Here is a 17,390-nt window from a genome sequence, read left to right on the forward strand (position 1 = left end):
TTTCTATTTGATGCAACCAGCGACCATAGAAAAAGCATGTCCTGCGAAGGACATGTATGCTCAACAAATTAAGAAAGTCACTGTCTGGAAACAGCCAACTTTCTTCCTCACTTCGGTAGCCCTGGGGTTGACCCAATCGTCTTCGATTTCTTCCTGTGGGTGTTTTTCATTTTTTCAGTTCACTTTCCTCTCCACCCCATCATTTCAAAGGGCTTAACAATGTCTTTCCTTTAGAGTGATCTTGTGTAAGTTTTTCCGTCATGGGTATGTCTGCAATTCATCTCTGCTGGGTTTTTTGTCTTGAGCCAGCATTCGTGGTTTACTCTCTCCTCAGTCTATCTTGTTCCAATTACACCAGAGAACTTTATTTCAATTCCCATGAATATACATGTAGAATCCTAGTACTGTCCAGTGGAATAAATCTCATGTTCCTATTTTCTATTACTGGATAACATGTCTCATGAGTTTCTGTTTGCTCTGCCACAAGTTAAGAATTCCCTGTCCTAAGGTTTGTTGCCTCTCACTGCTATCAATTTGGCATTAAGCTTTTTCCTTTATCTCCACCTCTCTTGATGTCTAGAAGCAGAGGTATTTTCTTGGCGTGATGCTCAGCTTTTGGCCCAAATTATGGTTTAAAGAATCATCCACATTGACAATTTTAACAGTGTGCACCTGGATTCTAAGGAATCTTATTTTCTACTTCCTCTCTCTTGCTTTCAAGCTTATAAAAATAAAAATCATCCTCGATTTATTCTTGGATTTTCTAATCTTTACATGTTTCTTAGGTCCTGACAATTCTTTGCCCAGAGAGGAAATTCTGTTATCTGCTTCTTTCCATTTTCTGGCCATCCACTACATGGCCAGAGGTCCTCTCTCAGAAAGCTTACATTCTAGTATAGTGTAAGACAATTTTAGAAAGGGGTAGCCAGGGCTAATACACACATACAGATCAATTGGGTGGCAGCCTTGAGGGCAGTAAAAGTGGTCATTCCTGCCTGGCTTGTGGCCCACAGTATGTGCTTAATTCTTCTTAGCTCAATGTGTAAAAATATACAAAACACGGTGGGTTTTTAAAAAATCACGATTTGGCTGAGGAGTGACTGCACTATCTTTAATCAAAACATTTAAAATACTGTTTCTAGATTCGAAGAGACTAAAGAGGTGTAACAACTAAATACAATGCTTATCCCTGGATTAAAAAGATAACAGCTATCAAGACCATGACTGGTACAAATGGGGATATTTAAATCTGCACAGTTTATTATAGTATTGTACCACCATTAAAATTCTTGAGCGTGATCATTGTACCATTGTATCATGCATCATAGGAGAATGCCCTTATTCCAAAATATCAGGTGTGAAGTGCCATAATGTAATTTATTCTCAGAATCTATTTACAGAAAGTGAGAAGTACACACACATGTATAGCACAAGAGTAAGGCAGGAAATACGGTAAAATGTTAACAACTGAAAAATCTAAGTCACAGGTACACAGATGTTCATTATATTATTGTAGCTTTGGAAATTTTCAATAGAAAATTGGAAAAAACAAACAAAAAAGGATGAAAAATGCTTTAAAGACTACCTTAAATGGTTTTTGAAGAGAAAGCCAGAAGAGAAGAAAAAATTTACACATCTGTTCTGAAACCAAACACAAATACTTTTTATTTATGGGATATCATTTTACATCAATTTCATTGAAACCTAAAACCAGTTTGCTTTACTCAAGTTAGGTGGCATAAGCTGGGAGTCACAGGACTTGCACACTTTTATGAATGTAACGCAAATACTGACGACATGAAGCATTCACAGTTATAGGTTACCTGCTGCCATTGAACAGTAACCCCCAATAGAAATTATTTTATGAAAAAAGCAACCCACGTTTTGGTCTCATTTACAGACACCCAACATTTTAGTTGGTCAACGAAATGTATACATTTATTATACAACATATGAAGGAATAAAGGATAAGGCTTACAGAGGTATTTTAGCAGTTGTAATAATAAAAACTAAGGACACAAACTGACTTTTAAAGCTTTCTGTATAAACTTCAAAAGCACTGTTAAAATGGAGAGTGAGAGACAAAATAAATCTATTGTGAAACCAGAATCTAGGTTTGTCTAGTCAGATTTATAAAAACGTAATTCAGAGTTCATGCTTCAAAAAAGGTGCATGTAACATTACAGTGGATGTTTGGGGCAAATCAAGTAATAAAATTTCTGACCTACTTCAGCAGCAAACATCTAAAGGTTGTATTCCATGACAACAGAGTATTGCAATGTGGAGTTCAAAACACAATAGAAAAAGAGAAAGGTTTGTAGACTTAGGTACTAAAGAAAACCCAGATGAAGGCACCCTAATTTATTCAACAGTAGCCAGTAAATAAGTTATTGATGATTGTTCAATTTTGTGCAACTTAAGAGAGGTTTTTAAGAAAATGTATTACTTTGACCCCTTTTTCTCCCCTTAGAAATAACTATATAAAATCAAGAAAACCAAGGGTAAGCACTCTGCCACTCAGCGGTCACAGAGGTTTATTTTTCAAGGCAATTTAAAGATTATTTGGAGCTTTCTTAATATGCAAGATTATCCCTTTGGAATACTTACTTTCTTATCATACATAATGCAATAGTTTTTACACAGTTTTTTCCCTACCATCAACATGTTGATTGTGGAGTAACTGTAACATCTCCCTCCTGTAACAATCCTCTCATTTTAGAATTAACTGTGCTTATTAGCATTTTAAAAAAAATCTATATTCTAGCATAATGTTTAAAATAACTCCATCTATGATTTACATTTGCTTTAAATAAAGCTACAGTTGATCAAATTTAAAGAACTGTATGACCTGTTGCCTTTAAAGTGTATTTTTTAACTTTATGGAATGATTTTGAAAATGAATCAATTCACAGATCCAAATCTGCCTACGCCAGCCACCACTGCAAAACAAATGCATCCATCACATCAGTTTTAATAGCTGTTGCTTGCCATCAACATGTTCTATTCTTTTCAGATATTGGTTTATGCAAACTGGTATTAATTTTTAAGGTTGAAAGTGAATCTGCAAACAAGGAGTGGTTACGTATGCTTAATCACTACAGGGTTTTTTAAACTTCTGGTTTATTTCACAGCAAATAAAACCTTTCGTTTGGTAGAAAAAGTAAGTCGTTGCATTCTACTATATCATGATTTTGTATACACACACGCACTGTATATACATACAAAATTTCTTTCTTTGGTGGGTTAGTTAGGGAAAAAATATGAAAATGTGAACACTGCAAATAAATGGTAAAATAGTGGTCAAGAGTAGCATTGTCTGTGTGCTTTATTCACTTAATGCCATTTAAAGGATCACATGTCACCCAAAAGAATTTTTAGCCAGACTTCCAAATAACCCAAACCTTTTCCAATCATCACATGCTTAAATCACGGATCTTGCTGACGACAGCATTTACTTCTTCAAATGCACCACTCACTCAAATCATTAGACTTTTGTGTTTTCACAGAACTTTAGGGACTGAATTAGTCATTCAATAGCACCAGATAGTTGGGGTGAAAACGTCATCTCTATATTTCCTCAATAATGGCAAAAAAAAAAAAAAAAAAAAAAAGACATAAAATACAAACCTAAAAATACCATTCTGTTTATTCTTGTTTCCTCATCCACAAAAATAATGGCCATCACCCTTCTGTACAAATAACTCAGGTAATGAAAAGTGGCCCCTCTAGGACAGGTCCTAGCATGTACTGGGTTAGCTCAATGCTGGTGGTTTCTTGTCCACTGCCTGCAATGGACATGCTGCCAGGAAAAGCCTAGCATGAAACAAACGAACAAGGAAAACAAAACAGAAAACAAAACAGCTCTCACTTATAGTATGCTTGTTTTCTCAAAAGGCTGGAAAATTACACACCATGAAAGCTTAATTGAAAATTCAAGCCACAACTAGAAGTGTGATGCAGTTATAAATAGCCAGCAAAACCATGAGGTTTTCCTTGAGGAGGCAAAATAAATTTTACTTAGAGTGGCAAAGAAAGCATTAGCAGATCAATCACTGGCTAGAAGAATGCAAAAGGAAAAAAAGAAAACAAACGAACAAAAAAGTTAAAGAATGTTTACAAGAGTTTAAATCCCATTCTTTTAAGAAAAGAGGTGCAATTTGAGTTTGTTCATTGGTACCTACATTCAAGCTACTATAGTTTTAACACTAAAAAATAAACAACTTATATACCTCGTGTGGTGGAAATAATTTGTGGCATGTTACATATCTATATGTTCAAATAATTATAACTTTCGTCATTTTAGAACACTAATATTGTTAAATATACCAAATGATATTTGGCATATGCCTCTGAAAAGTTATGACTCTTACCTCCTTCCAGAAGTTGGCCTCTTAAATAGTAAGGTTAATTCTGGCAATGTTTGTTCATGGTAACAGTTTTGTCGTGTTTTCTGATATGCTACATAGGAGACCAAATAAAGTATAATTGGTTCATTCAAAAAAGGGACTAGAAATGCCACAAAATTATTTTTACAATACATTTTTCAGAAATAATCTCTAGGTGAAGGTTTTTCCTTTTATACACATATACAAAATTTAAACAGCAATATACACATAATCACAGTGAGGACATTGGCAAATTCACCAATCTGTAGTGTAAATACAAACTGCAAAGCAGCCTTCGAAGAGAACAATGCCACACAGCAAGCAGAGCTGGCCAATTCAATAGCAAACACCAACATGTTCCTGCGAAAGGGAAACAGTGCAAGAAAAGCAGCATGCGCTTTAATACAAACAGCAATTTATGGCTAATGGGTGACATAACTGTGGTAACAGTGACTCTCTCGCTGCTATGCATAAAGTCCTAGGACATCTGTTTGTCTTTATACCATTCCACAAACTCGTCCAACAAAACTGGCCCTGGAGTGAAAGAGAGAAACAGTAGTAGTAGTAATAATAATAATAATAATAATAATAATAATAATAATAATAATGTAGCCGAGGCTTTTCCCAATGAAGATGATATAGAAAGGTACATGAATGGCAGAAGGGTAGCGGCAGTACTTACATGCTCCATCTTCATCATAGTTGCTGAGGTCAAGATTAATCGTTCTGCTAAACTCTAGGACATTGCACCACTGGTCTTTATTAATAACTTTGTATTTTGATTGCTGATGGAGGGAAAAGTAATATGAATTACTGACACTTGAACAAATGGGACGGTTTCAATTGCTCTATGAATCAACATTTAAGTTCATGTAAGGTTAACTCTTTGCATTTGAGGTTTGTTAAGCACCAATCTAGGAGGATGGTGAGGGAGAGTAAGAGTTGAATTTAAGATGACAATTGTCATTACAAAAATATTATAGGGTCTCAATACAAAATGGAAAGCACATCAAAATAACATGATTATACATCCCCAGAAGTGAAAATTCTAAACTGCAAAAGCTGTTTTATATAAAATGGGGATAATATCTACTTCATAAAGATATTGTAAGAATTAAAAGAGATGATTTACTAATTCATGTGAAACACTTCATTCAGTGCTTGGCACAAAGTAAGTGCTAAATAAGGAGTAGGTCCCATTAATATAACCCCTGACATAACCAGCACTGCCCATGGCCAAGCCTTTGGCTTAAAGCACATGCAGCAGCAGGTTACTTGATGAGATCCAGTAAGTGCTGCAAGTGGTCTCAAAACTAGGTATTCTTGTCACAGAAAAAAATTACTGTTCTAATAATTCAAAACTGGAATCTGATCATAAAAGAAACTAGAATAGCTGTGAAATAGTTTTTCTATTCCTCTTAGACAAGAACTTTGCCATGTATCTATTTAAAAATACAGTATCCCTGTACAAAGATTCATAAATAAAATCCAGAACCAATGATTTTTAAATCCTCCCCACTAAAATCAGAAACATAGTAAAACAATACAAGTACATAAAAAGCAAAGAGATTTGGGCCAATGGTTTTGAGGATGCAAACACAAGAAAAGCTGAAATGAGAGGAATACTGTCTTTTTTAAAGAAAAATGCAGACTAATATAAGAGAACAAAGCACAGACTATAAGTTTAACTTTCTAAGCAAGTAAAAGCAAAAACCAGTTCTGAAACAGTTGATGATGCACCTGGAATTATGCAAAGTCAGATTTCCTCCAGGCCAGGTCTTCCAGCTTAAGACTCTTTACACGCAGGTGCAAATCCAGCTAAACTCTCTGAGAACAGGAAACTATTTCTATTTATTTTTCCAAATAATGATAACTCATCTCAACGGATTGCCAGAGAAATCAGAACAGATTATATGTCGACATGGACTACTGGGTAAACAGATACTTACGTAAAACTAGTTTTTAAATTTTTGAGGAGTCCCAGTTAGTAATGTTAAAAGAAATTTTTAATAACAGTTCTCAAAGAATCCTATTAGATATTAAAATTTTCTGGACTATTACATAAAGTAAGTCGTGAGAAAGATTATTCAAGAGTGAAGCCAGAGTCATCATACAGCCCAGCATTTTCTCAAAGACCCAACACCCTCATCCTTGCAAACAAAGGACCATTTTTAGAAGGGCTTGGGGTGGGAGGGAAAGGAGGATGCCATATATGACAACCCAAGTAACTCAAATTTGTATCCCATATACTTCCAGGTCCCACAGAATGACACTTCAACAAAACCAGTAGCTCAGAATTTCTGATCATCAATACTTAAAGCCCACAAACAATGATGGAATAAAGTGCTGGACTGTTTTGATACTGATCTGAAGACAATTTAAACTGAAGGAGATATTGTCAGTTTGCCTAATACTTAGATTGATCTAAGGTCCTCAAGTTAATTGGTGATAAGAGTAGATAAGAACAGATTACAAACTAATTTTGGTAAGAAGGCAGATGACTGTCTTTTAAACCTCTGCTTAATAAAAGTGGAAGTTCATCTAAAGTCAAAAGAAAGTAAATCTTCTTTTTCTATTGTTACAAAGAACAGAAAATATAAACAAAAGTGAAGCTTTAAAATGGGGATGAGAAAAGAGAGAAAAGGACAGAGCTGTGGCTGTTTTGGATGCATTTTTAATGTGGAATGAAGCAACACAACATTAAACGCATACACAGATGCACTCCAAGAAGATAGGTAGTTGCTGACTGACAGCAATTATGTCACCATAATTCCTACATAGACAGAAAAGTACAACAAACAAAAAATTACATACAATGGGTAAATAAAATTATTTGGTAGTTCTAAGCAAGCAAACATACATTTCATAAAACAACAATTTGGTACCTCTAAGAATTGGTGAAAAACTGGAAAAAGGGGCCAGATTTTTCCTAATAACAGTCCCAACATGCACTTGGCAGTGTTTATGTCTAGGCTGCGCTGGTCCTTTTCCTGTTTAACAAACAAAAACAAGGATGAGCCAGATGCCCCCAAATAATAAATTCCAATAATTGCAAATGTGTATTCACTTCAACAGGAAATTAGTAAACAGCTCATTTATCATACACCTTAAAGACCCTGCATCCACACTAAGGATGGGGAGGGGAGGTAGTCAAACACAATGGAAGGCTTCTGCATTGCGATATTATATAAATTTACTGTGAGAAAGATTTATGTCAACTGAATGATCACCCTAACGCAAAATCAATTAGTTATGTTGTAGCAGTTTCTACAGTCTTTTCATGGGATTAATAAAAACTTGTAACTCAATCACTTGCATGTTTGACATTTATGATAATTATCAAAATCCTAATTGTTGACCATAAAGCCTTTAACATAACTTAACGGAGCTTAAAGGTTTTGATGCCTATGATTAGGAATCAGGTTTCCTTAATAAAAATATTTTTTTCAACAATTTGATTTCATTGATAAATATTTTTCTTGAACCTAAACATGCTGGAATTAACTTCAGCTCATACCAAATGCTGGGGCTCTGAAGTGTCTCTCTAAATCAAAGGATATATTCATCTACCCACTCTGGTGGAAGGCAGGAAGTCTATCAATACAGTCCTTCAATAGACAGATGGATAGATAGAGTTCTAAGATGTAAATTTCCTAGTAGAATACACCTAACTAGTAACCAAGTGAAAGACAACATTCCGTAAGGACACCAGAAAAAAGATAAGAACATAAACCTAAATATGGGCAGGGTAAGCTCATTCCACTTACATTTGCAATTAAGGATCCTAATTTCTCATTCCCGTCCTTCTTATATGCTTCCATTCCAGAACTACAAGTGGTCAGTTTCCATGGAAAGGAATAGAGGGCCTGGGACCATAAGCGTACCTTACATATCCAAAGCTAGTTTTCATATGGTATCTTAACTACAGTGGAAATTTGTAAAAGTATTTTTCTACAAAGGGAGAAAGTGCCTGGCTAGTCCAGTGGAGTGGAATCTAAATGTTCAAATTAAGGGATGATGCTGTGACCACCACCTTAAGCCACATATGCAGCCATATATACCTCCGGATAAAATAAATCATCACTGCAAGGACTCTTTAACAGTGAGGTACTCTTTAGCACACCATTTCTAGCCATGACCCTGAATTGGGACTTTATACAGCAAATGTAAGGGCCTCACTTAACAACAACAATCAAGGTAGATGAAGATAAGGAAACTTGTTGCCTAAGGAAGATGTGCAATAGATCTGGCCTTTTGGTCTAGGTTGTGAAGTGTAACGACTGTCCATGAATAGACCAGGTCAGATGGCTCCGCATCAATCTTCTTTCAGAGGTCACATAACTTAATTCTGATGAGGGCAGGTGTATCTCAGTTCCACAGTTCTATGCAAACAGGTGGGACCTCCTTTCCACAGGGTTCTCTGCCTGCCCCTTGGCCATATGTATTGTCCTGCTCAGGGCTGCAGTACGCACTCCCAATGGAAAAGAGGACAGGAGAAGAGGTCATCTAGAGACTGCCTGCCTTTTGCCAGCCAAACTGCATTGATTTGTTGTGTTTCAAGGGCTTACACTTCTGTGATGCACCGTGCAAGCAAATGCAAAACTTCCTCTTACCCTGTAACACAGGTGTGGCAGATGGCAACAGCACACCATACTATGAAGCAATCCACAAGATAAACGAGTAAACTGTTGAGAAACACACGCGGCACCACAGGACTGGGCCAAAGTCCATTTGTTGAACAACAGCTCATGCAGCACTGGGCTGACGACACTGGCGCTCTGGAAAAGTTTTCCCTTTGCCGAGTTTGTAATCATTCACTAAACCCCAAATCTCTAGTCTTGTTGTGATATATATTGTGCCTTCTTCCATCATCATCAATGCCTACGTCCCCGTCACAATGGACATACACTAAGGTGACAAAAAAGAAAAAAAAGATACAAAAGACCTGGACAGACTCTTTGCAACAATATAATCATCTGACAAACTGATGATCATGAAGGATTTCAATGCATATGTTTGGCAGTGATGCCAAAACATGGAGGAAAGGCATCAGACTCACAGGACTGGAAAGCTGAACAGCACTCACTTACTCCTGCTCTGCAAGGGTGCCAGCCAGCAGCTCTCAATCACTAACACCATCTTCGGCCTAGCAAATAAGAGAAAGATATTATGGATGCACTCACAATCTGAACAGTGGCATCTCACTGATAACCAACATTGCCTGTGAGTGGACTTGTGGCTATGTGCAAATGACCATGACTGGAAACACTCAAAATTCCCGGGAACAAGAGTCGAGAGCTCCCACAGCAAACATCTAATAAACATCAAAATTGGAGAAACTCGCAGGGGGTTCTCTACAACAATGATCCTAATGACATTCTCTGCGAAAGAGTTCCCAATTAAAAGTGAAATGAATCTCCCAGGATGCTATCAGGCAGCCATCGACTTTATAGGCATTTAAAAAAAAAATCACCATAACAAATTCAAGGAGTACAGTGAAGACATCCAAAAGCTCTTTGTAAGAAATTAAAATTGTACGCTGTCAGCACCAATCCTGTGACCCTCTGCTCATGGAGCACCAAGGAGCAAGGGGCAGACCAATAGATTCCTGCATCCCAAGGTCAGAATCAGACAGAAGGTACCTTGAGAGCCTGCCAAGAGCCAACCAGCATCCCCAGAAGGCCCATCAAGGTTAAAGGAGAAGGAAATGAAAACATCTCTCCCTACCCACCTCTTGACCCAAAATGTGTATGTATTTCATAAACTTTAATTTACTAAGATAAAAAGAATTTTGTGTCATTTTTCAAATAGTAATACGAACTGAACAGGCTCTATACATGAAAGACGTATCAATCCCCCACAATATACAACTAGATTCTACTTTGTGGTCTTCCTTAATGTAGATTAAAAATAGAAGTTATAGAATGATATAGTACAGCTGCAAAACCAAAGGATCCTACTCTAAATAGTCTACGTTATGTTTTATAAATGGAATAAATATACTCCGTAAGCTAAAGACTAATAACAGCTAGTGTAAAGAACAGTGAAATTTTATTAAAATCTGATTTAGAGTTCTAGTATGAAATAAAAAACCAGTGCCTTTGTTTACATAATACTGTTTCTGTACAGGTCCTCCTGGTAAGAGGTGACAGTTAAGCATTTTTTTCTTAGATGACACAAATGACCTAACAACTGAAACAAAATAGTTAACTGTAAACATGTAAATATAAATATATTACAAAAATGACCTTTAAACATCTGAGTATCCAGATCTGTTAAATCAAAGGCCTCTAACTATTTCAAAAGATGTATTTCCAATTTATACCAAACTTTACAGCTTAAGACTTACATATGAAAAAGAGGAACCCTGAATTATTAAAATTACAAAGAAAAAAATTCAACAGGAAAAATAAAAACCCAGAAGATTTTCAAGAGAGACTAGCTGGAATCAAGAAATAATATACAGGCAATCACAATTCCAAACATAAATGGTGAAGTCAGAAATTGGTACATGAAATCAAAAGGCCTTAAAAGCGAAGACCTATTACATGTGTCATGGTGTTCCAATTGAGGCCACAGGAAAAACAGACATAGAGAAAATGCAGTCCTCCTTAACCCAGCTACCTAAGTAAACAAAAGATAAAAATAGAGGGCTGTAAAGAGCTCATATCTTAAATATTGTGGCTCAGTTTGTGAAACCAAAAATATAGCAAAACAATTTTTTGAATGGGAGTTTATGCTCTTAGAACTTAGCTAACATTAGTTTAGAGATAACAATGTTTGCAAGGCAATCGATTAAGCTCAATTCTTGACACTTTCTTTAAAACAAAAGGAAAACATCTGCCAACTGGCACAGGAGTTCATTATTATTTTATTTGGTACAATCTGATTCTACTACTGTAAGCACTACTCTCAAAAAATGTCATTATTTGAAATGACATCTGCAAACACCTAAGTAATATCAGTGAAGAATTCAACAATTATTTCTAATTCTATGGTTAGCTTTTCCTGAGAACTTACTTCAAGTTAGAAACTGTTCTAAGTGCCTTACACTTAAACTTATTTCACCTCTATTAGTAAACAGGGATTACTATAATCCCCAATTTATAAATAAGGAAACTGAGGCACAAGGAGTTAAATATAGTCAACAAACGGTAGAGCTGGAACTTGAGCTAGGAAGTTGATTCCAAGCTGGAGCTCTTCACTGCCTACCAGGCTGCTTCCCTCAGAAGTAAGGAGGGAAGAGAGATTTCGATATGAAGAAACACACAGGCTAGCGGGCTCTACCAATAACTACTGAGCAAATTTGCCTGGCTCTGCAACAACTAAAGAGGAATCTTAAGGATAAAACTAAGATTTTCAGTGTAATAGATGTGGGCTTAGATGACTCCATGATATTCTTATTCTTACTATGACCCAGGTCTACCTTCTGTTTTCTTTGTAATTGACAATGAAGTATGAGGGAAAGTGTGAGGGGAGTGCGTGAGTGTGCACGTGGACACACGTTTGGGCGGTGGCATTGTGTGGAGAAGGAAATTGGATGAATACATCAACTAACAAATGAAAGGCTGACGCAAATCAGAAGAGGAAGTGAATCCAAATGATTGCAGGAGATTTAGGTTAAGCTTCAAGAGAAAATTTCTCTGATAACAGGGGTTGTTGAACACAAGACCTAGCAAAATTTGCCTTGGTGAATTCTATGAGTAATATCCATAATCATTTCTGGTTTGGCCATTGTGGTACTGAGAGGAGGACAGTGTACCAGCTTGAACCTGTGTGGTTGCTTACAGTTTCCTGAAACATGGCCTCAGAAACACTGGAGAAGAGCAGTCGGCACCTTCTGCTGGGAAAGAGAGTACATGGAGGGGCTGACAGACTTGCTCTCTAACCTGCCACAAGATTACCTCTCAGTAAAAGCCATTCCCACTGGAGCATTCTGCCTCTACAAGACTCTTCATGCAACTTCTTTAAGGTTTTATTTCAAGAAGTGAAAAGGTGACCTCTCCAGTGCCCTCCTCCCATCTTCCCTTTCACTCGTTCCCCTTTTCCTGAAAGGCCTCCCTTTCTCTTCCTCTCTAGCAGCTTCTCCTAACTTTGCTTCCTTCTTGATCCTGTCTGGTTCACCTCAATCACTCCACCAGGGCTCCTCTCAAACTTCTCACTCTAAATCTGTCCCTTCCTGCATCAAGGCAGGACTGTAATGCTGGAAACACATCCTGCTCTGTGGAGAACAACAGCACTGCAAATCCACGGTCTCTGCTCTCACCTGACCCTCAATGCTGCTGATCAGCGCCCCACTCAACCCCACACACACCCTCCTCCAAATGCCACGCGCCAGCCTCTGCACAACCTTTGAACCAGCAAGCTTGTCTCCATCACAGAGAAGGTAAAATATCCAATGGACTGACACTTATAACTAGTCTCAGATCAGTGAAAAATTATATAGTATTTTAGTCTATTCTCTTCACCTAATCTTGTTCTCACTAGGTCCTTTTTTAAAAAGGAAGCAAGGAAAAGTGGCTGCTTTATTTAAAAGAATCCATACAACAATACTTGTTTATATAATGAAATTTACATTGAGGGCAAAAAACCCTATGCATAAAAATACTGAGGCAAAATTCCAACTGTAGAAGAGAAATGATCATGTTGGCCCTTGTGTATCCCACCGTCTTTTTCTAGCAAGATTCTACAGGGGGAGGAAAGCTTTGTGGAGGGAAAGGCAATGTGGCTCTGTGAAGGACACTGGCCTGGACGTCAAGGGCAGATGCGGGCCCTGCTGCTGCCCCTCCTCACTGGCTCTCAATCTCGTCACCCTACATTGATAGGCCTGGACCAGATGACTTCTGAGGATCCTTTTCAACTATAAGTAAGTTCAAGTCAAAGATAAATTAGGAGAAAAATAACACAACTTTATAGCCAAGTACTATTTTAAATTGGCTACAAGTTTCAAAGGGAAAGAAAGAAATGATCGGCTGATCATTTCTTGGGGCTGCAATTTTGGTAGAGAGCTGTTAAAGGGGCTATTTTATCATTTTCTGGTGTTGTACTGTAGTTTCTTTCCAGGCATATTAACACAGAATTCAGAATAATTAATATATACCACCATTGTTAGTTGCAATATAATATTCAGGATATTAAAATTATATCATAAAGCTCAATTTTCATTAAAGTGTGATTTTTATTTTTTTATTTTTTTTTATTTTTTTATTTTTTTGAGACGGAGTCTCGCTCTGTCGCCCAGGCTGGAGTGCAGTGGCCTGATCTCAGCTCACTGCAAGCTCCGCCTCCCGGGTTCACGCCATTCTCCTGCCTCAGCCTCCCGAGTAGCTGAGACTACAGGCGCCCGCCACCTCGCCCGGCTAGTTTTTTTTGTAGTTTTAGTAGAGACGGGGTTTCACTGTGTTCACCAGGATGGTCTCGATCTCCTGACCTCGTGATCCACCCGTCTCGGCCTCCCAAAGTGCTGGGATTACAGGCTTGAGCCACCGCGCCCGGCTAAAGTGTGATTTTTAAAAGGTTCACTGCTGGTTGAGTTTTTACCTTCAGGAGTTCACTTTTCTAATAGGAAAAAAAAAGATTTGAGGGGGAAAGAAATGAGGTTTGAGTTCTTCTTCCAACCAAGATAGGCTAACAGGCAAGATTTCCCTTTCCACTTAAAAACAACCAGCAAACTGGACAAAAAGATGAAATGATGGCTTTAGACGATGAAAAACAGGCAACACAAGACTGTGATCCCCAAGAAAAAGAAAATAAATAAGGTAAGCCCTAGGTTGATACCAGCTTACTCTGTGGAGGTGGTTTCTAGGCCATAGCAAGGGAGGGGGAACCCAAAACTGAGCCCAGCAATCTTGCTGAGTTGGACAAGACACAGCTTGGAGTTCGAGGTGGCAAAGATAACTATAATTTATGCAGCCAAATACTAGTGAGGTGGGAACTACACAAAGAGATGTGAAGGTCTCCAGAGTGGTCTCCTTGAGTCTTTGGCCATATAAACCTGTGAGAGGAAACAACCTGAGTCTGAAAAGAAACATTGCAAATGAGTGAGCCAAAGTCCCCAGGGTTTTTTCAGGACTGGGGACAGTTTGTAGTCCCACCAGTCAGCATGGAAAGATCTCATAGTACACAAGGCATTGGGTAGAATCCTCAAAAAAAAATATTGCCTTAGTAGTGGGGCCAAATCATCCCTATCAAGACTGCTTTGGACCAGCCCTTCCAAAGGGTCAAGCTGATTCCAAGTAATTTATGCACTTAAAAAACAAACTCAACACTATCTAAAGGAATACAACAAAACCCACAGCAACCAAATACATAAAATTCACAATACCCAGCTCCAATTAAAAAAAAAAAAAATACAAGCAATGCAAAGAAGCTGGGCAAGTGACTCACATAACCAAGAGAAAAATAAACCAACAGAAAGACACACAGAAATGACAGATGATGGAACTAGAAGATAAGGTTATAAAAATACCTACTATAACAAGTTCTAGAAGTTCAAGGAAGCAGAAGAAAATATTATCATGATGGGGAGATAAACTGGAGACATAAACAAGACCCAAATGGAACTTTTGAAGATGAAAAATATAGTATCTGAAATGAAAAATATATTGGGTGAGATTAACAGATTAAACACTGCAAAAGAAAAGATTAATACTGGAAGACATAGTAATAAAAATTATTAAAAATGAGACAGGGAAAAAACTGAAAAAATAAAAAGGAACACAGCATCAGTAGCTAGTGGGACACATTCAAGCAACCAAACATAGTTATAACTGTAGTCCCAGAAGAGCAGAGAGAGAACAGAAAAAATATTTGGAGAAATAACAGCAGAAAAAGTTCCCAACTTCATAAAAACTATAAATCCACAGATCCAAAAAGCTCAACAATCCCTAACCAAAATAAACATAAAGAAAATTATTCCAGGGAGTATTATAATAAACTTGCTAAAAAGCAATGGAAAGAGAATAAAAAGTCAGAAAACAAAAGACATGTTTAGAGGAATAAAGATAAGAATGGCACCAGATTTATAATTACACATGATGAAAGATAATGCAGAGACATTACTGCAGTACTGAAAGAATAAAGTGTCAATCTAGAATTTTTTACCCAGAGAAGTCTCTTTCTAAGTTGAAGGCAAAATAAAAGCTTACAGAATTCATCACCAGCAGATCTATCCTATGAGAAATGTTAAAGAAAGTTTTTTAGGCAGAAGGAAAATGATACCAGATAGAAATCTGGATCTACACAAAAGAAATGAAGAGCATAGAAATGATATATTTGGTATATCTGAGTAACAATAAAAGACATTTTTGCCAATTTAAAGCAAAAGTTATAGCAGCATATTGTGAGATTTACAGCCTAAATAAAATATATGACAAAAACAGCATGAGGTATGAGAGGGCAAAATGAAAGTATACTGTTGTAAAAGATTCTTGCATTATACATGAAGTGGCATATTATATGAAGGTAGGCTGTGAAATTTAAAGATGTATACTGGAACGCCCAGAGCAACTACTAGGACAAAAAAGTTAATAAGGCAATAGTGAAAATAAAATGGAATGATTTAAAAAATTAATCTAAAAAGAAGGCATGAAAAGAGGAAAAAATGAACAAAAAATAGGTGGGATACATAGAGAAAAAATAGCAAGATAGGAGATATAAATTTTGACCATACCAATAATTACATTAAATGTAACAGTTTCAGCATCCCAGTTAAAACACATATTGTCAGACCCAACCATATGCTATCTAAAAGAAACCCACTTTAAACGTAAAGAAACAAACAGGTTAAAAGTAAAAGATTTAAAAAAGATATAGCATGCAGACTTTAATCAAAAGAAAGTTGGAGTGAACACATTTGTATTGGACAAAGTAGACTTCAGTATAAGGAATATTACTAGAGATAAAGAGAGACGTTTCATAATGGTAAAAAGTCTCAATTCATCAAGAGGATATAACAATACTAAGTATGTCTAAACCTAATATCAGCGCTTCAAAACATGCAGCAAAAAAGTGATAGTGGTGACAGAAGAAATACAGGTGGAGAGTTCAACATTCCTCTCTCAGTAGTTGATAGAACAAGTAGACAGAAATCAGGAAGAATACAGAAGACCTGAACAACACTATCAACCAACTTGACCTAATTGACATTTATAGAACACTCCACTGACAACAGTAGAACATTTCATTCTTCTAAAGTACGCATAAAACATTCACTGCAGCAGACCATATTCTGGACCATAAATCAAATAGATTAAAATTATACAGGGTATGTTCTCTGACCACAACAGAATTAAACTGAATATCAACAATACAAAGAATATCTGGAAAATCCTAAATACCTGGAAAATAACATACTTCTAAATAATCAATGGGCCAAAAAAGAATTAACAAGGGGAACTAGAAAATATTTTTAACTGAATGAAAATGAAAATATAACATCTCAAAATTGGTGAAAATACAGCTCAACAAAACAAAGCAAAAAAGAACAGGATCCATTAAAAAATTTATCTTAGAGCATATTTTAGCTAAACTGAATCTATCTGGTAATTAGGCAATGATTAAATATGGTTGTTTTTATTTATTGTTATGTGAAAGGGCTTAATCCACCAATATTAATTGAGACTCTCCTTTAAAACAAAGGACGTACAAAGAAAGAAAGTACAGAGTCCCTCAATCTACCAGGAAAAATTAAGTTCTGTACTCAAACTTCAAAGTCAAGCAGAGGAGACACCAGGAGTATGTAACTGAAACCAGCACCACCCTGACAGGATGATCCCTGACAGGCTGACGGGCAGGCTATGTGGAAGCAGAAGCACGTGGCTCAGACCCAGGGCCTGGATGGATACAACTATGCTAGTGCAAATGGGGTGCTAGGCAAGGGCCCAGCATGACCAAAGGCAGAATGCAGAGATGCCAGGAAGCAGGGCCAGTGAGCAACCGTTAATGCAATTTCATCACAATGCAGGCATTGCATGGGGAAGCTTGGGACTTAGTTGTGAGGGTCTG

The 17,390-nt window shown here is 37.0% G+C and overlaps 1 protein-coding gene across 14 annotated transcripts in view; it reads right to left on the reverse strand.

Moving 5' to 3' along the window:
- Positions 1–1,639: 1,639 nt before the first annotated feature.
- The window catches only part of DCUN1D4 (defective in cullin neddylation 1 domain containing 4), a 73,412-nt gene continuing 57,661 nt past the window's right edge, over positions 1,640–17,390 (reverse strand). For 3 of the 14 annotated variants that reach the window (XM_045392628.2, XM_045392626.3, XM_045392631.2), the window contains exons 9-11: positions 7,271–7,375; positions 5,068–5,170; positions 1,640–4,919 (exon numbers count right to left, since the gene is read on the reverse strand). In XM_045392628.2, the coding sequence (XP_045248563.1) occupies positions 4,864–4,919; positions 5,068–5,170; positions 7,271–7,375 (264 nt within the window). In that variant the 3' untranslated portion in view covers positions 1,640–4,863. Of the gene's footprint in view, positions 4,920–5,067; positions 5,171–7,270; positions 7,376–8,998; positions 9,532–17,390 lie in introns of all 14 variants that reach the window. The other 11 variants (XM_045392629.2, XM_045392627.3, XM_074040039.1 and 8 more) reach the window with 5 other exon arrangements.

Source organism: Macaca fascicularis, chromosome 5 (genome assembly GCF_037993035.2).
Source record: "Macaca fascicularis isolate 582-1 chromosome 5, T2T-MFA8v1.1".
Lineage (NCBI taxonomy): Eukaryota > Metazoa > Chordata > Mammalia > Primates > Cercopithecidae > Macaca > Macaca fascicularis.